At 42.4% G+C, this 7,245-nt stretch overlaps 1 protein-coding gene and 1 non-coding gene across 2 annotated transcripts; both read right to left on the bottom strand.

The window, feature by feature from the left end:
* Nucleotides 1-1,628: 1,628 nt before the first annotated feature.
* Nucleotides 1,629-7,087, bottom strand: LOC111563197 (Golgi apparatus membrane protein TVP23 homolog A). Its single transcript, XM_023262163.3, has 7 exons — nucleotides 6,860-7,087; nucleotides 6,664-6,746; nucleotides 3,202-3,346; nucleotides 3,037-3,126; nucleotides 2,408-2,536; nucleotides 2,192-2,320; nucleotides 1,629-2,104 (listed from the first exon to the last, which is right to left on the bottom strand). The coding sequence occupies exons 1-7, from the start codon at nucleotides 6,860-6,862 to the stop codon at nucleotides 2,078-2,080; spliced, it is 606 nt and encodes a 201-aa protein (XP_023117931.1). The 5' UTR covers nucleotides 6,863-7,087; the 3' UTR covers nucleotides 1,629-2,077.
* A 26-nt stretch (nucleotides 7,088-7,113) lies between these two features.
* trnar-ucg (transfer RNA arginine (anticodon UCG)) lies at nucleotides 7,114-7,186 on the bottom strand. Its single transcript has one exon. It is a non-coding gene; the product is annotated as a tRNA-Arg (tRNA).
* Nucleotides 7,187-7,245: the final 59 nt, after the last annotated feature.

The raw sequence follows: 7,245 nt of genomic DNA, 5'->3' as shown, positions 1-7,245 counted from the left end.
AACACATTAAAAAGAAATCATGCCAATACATTAAGTACAAATAACCGAATTCGCCAATATACTGGAGACCAGAGCTATTTAATTTGATAAGTATAACCTTGTTTAGTAACAGATAAAGATAAGATAAAGTTCTTTATTTCTCCCCACTCCAGGGGAAATTTACATTGTTACAGCAGTTTTATTTACAATATATACAAGGGTGGCAAAATTTTTTAACAGAAAAAATAAAAATAAAGTTTAAAAGTGCAGAGATGAATTTTGAATTATTTGAGAGCAGTCCTAAAGAACTGCCTGTAATCCCAATCATAAAATGGGTTTGGAGGAAGAACATAGATGGTAATCTGGATATACATGAATTAGGCTTTATAACTACTATTGGTAGTAGTAATAGCAATGTGACTACTACTAGTAGTAGTGATAGTACACCAAGTACTGCTGCTGATACTGGCACTGCTACTACAAATTGTAATATTACTACAAATGCTGATACTACTTCTATGACTCTAACAGCTATTTTATAGTACTACTGCTTGTACTTTTAGTATTACTACTACTGCTTGTACAACTATACTACAGCTACTGTTAATCGTATGGTATTTGGTTGTCAAGCTGCTAGCTCGCCTTAGTGTTTTGCTAGTGGCTAACTCGTTAGCTCTCATAGACTGGAAGCTCTCAACAAGATTTCATCATGAAAAAAGAGCCAAAAACGATTCTTACCTATGAAGTCATTCCAAGTTTCCTTGTCTCAATCGTATGACGTAGTGTGTAATTGTATGCAGCACAGTGAGACAGCATCCTTGTTGCTTCCGTTTTCACGCCGTCTACATCAACGGAATGCACTGACACTTTGCCCTCACTAGCTTAACCTCACCGTAGCACCGCAGCTCAAAGGGGCGTGTCCTATCTACTCATTCATATCTATGAGAACAACGATGGCTGCACATAAGGACGCCTGACGTTGATTAGCTGCGTAAATACCATTATATACAGTCTATGGTAAATACGTATGTGAATCGCATCATTGGCTGCAGCAGCCAGTCACCGGTCACTCACTGACTCACACTGAAAAATAGCACAGAATGAATTGTTACATGTTTATTTTATTTACAATTTCGGTTGGATTTTTTTTTCTGTGCGCGGAGACCGTGTCAGCAGTGCGCAATTGCGCACGCGCGCAGCTTAGAGGGAACAGTGGTTATCAGGTTGTTTTTTTTTTGTTTGTTTTTTTATACCTATCATGAAAACTCATAAATGCCTGGATTTCTGGCATTTACCGGACTCATAGAGAGATGGAGGGAGGGACGGAGAGTATGAACTGTTGTTTGAGACAATTAAAAAATGTATATATGGCATTTTTTCCACAACTTAAGTTGAAGTAATTTTCTTATTTTTCGGAGACAATGTTTACATTTGAAAGCCTTGTTGCATTTGAGAATGCATCCAATGGAGCATCACAATAAAATCAGGCATGATGTGTTAATTCCATGACAGGAGATATGTGATGTTACCTAAAATTAGTTAAATAGCCCACATTTATCGGTATCAGTATCAGTTGATATCGGAATCGGAAATTGAGAGTTGGACAATATTGGCATATCGTTTATTTGCCAAAAAGCCAATATCAGACATCCCTAGTTATGCCTATTTATTAGTTTTCACACTCATTTGTCCATTTATTTGCATACATACATTATATGGTGCCCTGAAGTTCAAAAACCTCCAGGTTGCATTCATTATCACCAAATAGCATTTCCTGTTTTACAATTACAGAACATTTTCAATCACAGTTGAGATGGCTGTTGAATATCTATTTGATTTTTACTTATTTCATTAATTGCAGTTATGTGGAGGTTAACCAACAGCAATAAGTGTAAAATGCACTTCTCTTTTATTTACATAACAGCCAGACCAATCCACGGGCAGTGTGTGAAATAAACAGTCCACAGCATGAAACAAAGGCATGCACAAGACACAAAGCCACTCAAGTAAAGGTGCAGTTCCAGGAAATTCTGGGGATGAGACAGCTCTGAATCTTTTTCTTACACACAAAGTGCAGCACAGGTGCAAGAGGTAACCTTCACAGTATCCCAAAGATGATGTCTGGCTGCAAGAGGAGGATTTATCATTAGAATGTTAATTAACAGTGGCATGTTAGCTGCACAACAGCTAAATGATGCAATCAGTCACTCACGCGCTGGAGGAGGTGCTGTCCTGAGAAAGAGCATTTGTCTGGAGGTTGGCCGTTCTGCCCTCCCGCCTTACAGCGTAGGTAGCCGTAGAGGTTAGCAGCTTGGAGGGAAATACTGGCCACCACCAGTGACTGAGGGAGACGGACAAATGCATTTAACACCGACATTATGTGATGTAGCTCTGCTGAATATGCACTCAAGCGACATGTATCTCTTACCAGCCATTTAATCTTCAGGGAGAAGAGGGAGGTGAAGAAGAAGAAGGTCCAAATGAGAGGACAGATGATCAGGCCAAGCCAGAATATTCTTGCTTCTGCCTCTGTTCCAGTGTTACTGCCCCGGGACGCCTACACAAACACACACATACATACACTGCCGTTCAAAGTTTGGGGTCACCCAGACAACTCACACTTTAATTCATGTACTAGCAGAGCTGTACAAGTGTCTTGTAATCATCAATTAGCCTTTCAACACCATTAGCTAACACAATGTAGCATTAGAACACAGGAGTGATGGTTGCTGGAAATGTTCCTCTGTACCCCTATGGAGATATTCCATTAAAAATCAGTCATTTCCAGCTAGAATAGTCATTTACCACATTGTAAATTTCCCCGCTGTGGGATCAATAAAGGTTTAATCTATCTATCTATGTATCTAACAATGTCTAGACTGTATTTCTCATTAATTTAATGTCATCTTCATTGAAAAAAAAAAGCTTTCTTTCAAAAACAAGGTTATTTGTAAGTGACCCCAAGCTTTTGAACAATAGTGTATATATAACAAAACGCCAATGTTTAATACACCAAAATTGCTCACACAAACTAAAAACCACTGAGTAGCATCTCACTTTTTTGGCCTCAAACACCCAAAGGCTCCTCCCATCCTCGTCGATCTGATTCCACCAGCGAAGCCCCACCAACAGCCGGCCGGTCACATTCTGAAACAACAACACAACCATGAGCAATCAAACCTTACATAGTGAACAGAACAGGAGACCTATTTGCCGCCTCACCTTCACAGACCAGAAGTCGAAAGAGAGCAGAGCGATGATGAGGACAAAACATGATGCAAAGCTCTTGCTGATCCAGTCACACAGCAGATACACAACGATGGCCACCACTCGGAAGAAGAGGTGGAAAAAGGAGGCCAGAGGGTGTCTGGAATCAGAAGAAGGAATGAATGAGAAGCCTAAAATGTCAATGAAATAAAGGAAAAACTGGAGCAGGCAGGGTCAGCTTTGTTGCACAGCAAGCTTTGAGCAGAAAAAGTCAACAATTTTTACTATATTCAAACAGACTAACATTTTACAGAACTAAGCTGCCATAGAACTGCAGTTAAAATCCTGCAAAACATTCTATTGATGTGAATTCAATTTAATGATACCGTTCTTTGACAAAGAAATGTTAATAATGCACCTAAAGTTGAGATTACTAACAGCACTAACTAGCCCAAAAAAGGCCAATAAACACTGTGGTACCCCAAACTTTATTTCAACATTAATAACTTTTCACCTTTATGACCTTCACTAAATGTTTTCAGCAGCTCCTAACACCCTTTAGAAACTATAGCCTGTTCTTCATGTGCAAAAACTCTTAGTAATATTGTTTGGTTTCTGTGCCGCCCTCTTTAAATCCAACATTCAAATCCAGGAACTGAGCTGTCCACTCATACACCTTCCAGAAATGATTCCTGAAGTAGTTTTAGTTGACTTGGATGAACGTTTGGGGGGGGGGGGGCTGGAGGGTCCCCGGGACCTGTGGGGGTTCTCCTGCGTGCCCGACGGGTCCAGGCTGGTGCGGTGGCTCTTGGTGGGCTGCGGGGGCTGGATTGGCCGTCCTGGTGTGCGCTGTAGCTGTACTGCGGGCTGGTGGCGTGTGGTGGCTCTGTCCTGGTGGATTTGTCAGGGCGCATTGCGGGGTGTGGGGGCCCTGGTTGTACTGCGCTCACCTGGGGCCTGGTGCGGGGGTATGCGGGGTGCCTCCCTGTCGGCGTCGCCGGGCCCCACCACACTGTCCATTTTTACCCTCTGGACTCGCATCGGGTCCCGGCTCCGATTTCCTCTGGCCGGCTCCCGGTGGCGGCCTGCTTTGTGCTGGGCTTGTTGCCGCCCCTTCGGTGGGCCGCTCGGCCCCTGTCTCTGGCTTCCTGGCTGTGTGGGGCCATTGGCCCCCTCGGGGGTGGGGGTGGGCGGGCGGGATGGTGGGGTGGGGGCTGGGGTGGGCGGGGTTGGGGTTTGGGTGGCGGGTGGGTCCTCATGCCCCGGGCCGCCTGGGTCAGTCTTGGCACGCTGGGGGTGTCGGTAGCTGCTCCCTCTTGTTCTCCAAGTCCACGTCGTTCACGGTGGCCCCGGTGGCTCTCTGGGGGCGCCGCCCTGTGGCTCCTACGGCCCAGGGGGAGGGGCGCCCTGTTGGCTTGGCCCTGCCTTGCCATGATTGCTGTTCTGGGCTTCGGGGTCCTTCCACTTGCATGTTTGACCAGGTCTCGCCAGCTACTGCTGAGTCCCATTGTCAGCGAATGATGCTGAGAATCTCTCCAGAGTTTCTACCCTAAACTCATTCTCTCCTTCACTGGTATCCTCTTCTGGCCTATTCTATTCCATCCTATTCTATACTGTCAAGACATCCACAATTATGGTGCTCAGTACTGTTTGTTTATTTATTTATTGAATCTCTTTTTCTTTTGTGTTGGTTTTCTTTTTTTAATTTATTTTTTTTCTTTCTGTTTTATTGATGGGCAGTTAGTAGTTGGGAATAACACACCACCTTTCAATCTTTAATTGCAATAGCACTGCCTGTTATTTTCTATCCCTGTTCATCCTGTTCATCCTGTTCGTCCTGTCCAGTCTTTGTTTCCCCCACACATCACTGAGGTGTAGCACTGCCCTCCCTGGCTCATAATAGGGAATTCTAATAAAGAATATCTGCTTAGCTCTCAGGGAGGGCCGGTGATGGTCACACACGCACTAAATATTAAAATATTTGGCTGCAAGACTAAAATATGCATCAATCTCATACAATGTTGACACCTCTTTTGTGGAGTTAAACAATGAGAACAAATGCAGACCAATAAATAAATAAATAAATAATAAAATAAAATTTTGAAAAAATCATTACATTTACGAAATATTAACCTTATTTCTTCTCTTTTAATACAGCTCATCTAATTTTATCATATCTGCTATTCTGCTTGTGTGACCGGTTTGGTTTTCCTTCTCTGCGTTGTGTCACAGAAAATGAAGTTCAGGGCCAGGTCTGAGTCTGAATAATTTTTAATGTCTGTTTCAACGAAATCAATCACACATGAGCTGGTGTGCTTTCAGCGGCAACTCTCCTCTCTCTCCCTCTGGCCATGCAGATTACAGCTCTCATATAAAATATACTTGTACAAAAATATAAAAAAAAACACAACCAATGTCTTACAAAAGAAGCAATTATAAAACATATCGATCAGAATAAATCAAAACAAATGAATATTAATGCAAATATAATCCTTAGGAAAATACCTTCAGATAAATGTAATATTTTAGGGACAGAATAAACAAAAAGCATACAGAAAACTAATTACAGAACAAAACAAGTGACATAACAGCTATTCTCGTACCTGTTTCAACGAAATCAATCACACATGAGCTGGTGTGCTTTCAGCGGCAACTCTCCTCTCTCTCTCTGACAAAAAAAAAAAAACAACACATGCACACATTCAGACTGGCAAGGGAGGCTAACTGCTAGCGCTAGCCTAGCAGTTAGCTTTACACCCACCCTTGCAATAAAAACACATATTTCAGCAACAGAACTTCACGAAAATGACTTAAAATTATCTTCACACTAGACAAAATCACCTACAGCGCTTAATACTACAGTTAAGACACAAATAATAACTTATAAAAACTTCTGTCAGAGGAGCGTGCTCAAACTGTGACTCACCTCTGGCCATGCAGATTACAGCTCTGGCCAGAGTACGCATGCTCGGTACACATTGCCGCGGGGACACACACGCAGGCTCTTAAAGAGACAGGCACGAGAATACATGAACATAAACCACAGCTAATGGAGGATTTTAGTGAAATACAATGTCATGTATGACAATCTGTTACACTTGAACATCTGCTATTGGAGATTTCAATCTGTATCAAAGCTGAAGCAAATTCTGTCATTAAGAGAGCACCCAAAAGCTTAAGGACACCTGGTTTCCTTTCACAGCTATTTGAAAGTGATTAAAGAACAATATTAGACAGGGGGTGACTGCATAGCCACAGAAAATCCTGTAACTTGATTATGCCACTCAGCTCCAATAAATGTGACATATAAAGGTTCTACATTAGAAAACACTCAATGTGCAAACCCTTGCATATACTTGTCCTATGAAGTTGATTTAGATGCAAATAACTGCACAAAGCTGGAAGCAATCCATGCTGATTTTACATGAATTAGAGCAAAAACACTGAGATTATGTGATAATATGTCTTGCAGTGCACCTTATGACTGCGCTTCTCCGCGCCCTCTCCTGCTCGTCAGCTGCAAAGTCCAGCTCAACATCCTCAGTGTCATCCGCCATCGTCTGATGAGAAGCAACACAACAAAACACAGCAGCATTAAAAATTCCACGTTATCCTAGAACAAGAGACATTTCGAGGAATACACACACAAAAAAACATCCTTTGGCAAAGCTACCATTTAGGGGAAGCGTGGCTTCATCATAAGGCTGGAATGAGGCAGGTGTTGCAGTGAAATAAGACCGACAGCGACACTGTGCCTCCTCCTTTACATCCACATGAGGAGGCTGGGTGAAAAAACATATATATTTGAAGATACAGATGCATTCAAAACCACAGCAAAGCGATTTTCTTGTGGCGGAGGTATTCGAGTTAAATTTTGCTTGGAGAGACAATGCAGCAAATGATTGGAAGGAAGACTGACAAAACGTTCGACCGCGGCAGGACTCGAACCTGCAATCTTCTGATCCGAAGTCAGACGCCTTATCCATTAGGCCACGCGGCCGACGATGAATTTTGAGGGATCGTAATTCATTTTTTTTTAAGTAAAATCCAGATTTTTAT

This window comes from Amphiprion ocellaris, chromosome 3 (genome assembly GCF_022539595.1).
Source record: "Amphiprion ocellaris isolate individual 3 ecotype Okinawa chromosome 3, ASM2253959v1, whole genome shotgun sequence".
Taxonomy (NCBI): Eukaryota; Metazoa; Chordata; class Actinopteri; family Pomacentridae; genus Amphiprion; species Amphiprion ocellaris.
Note: the sequence above shows the minus strand (reverse complement) of the source record. Positions and strands in the feature narration are given on the sequence as shown.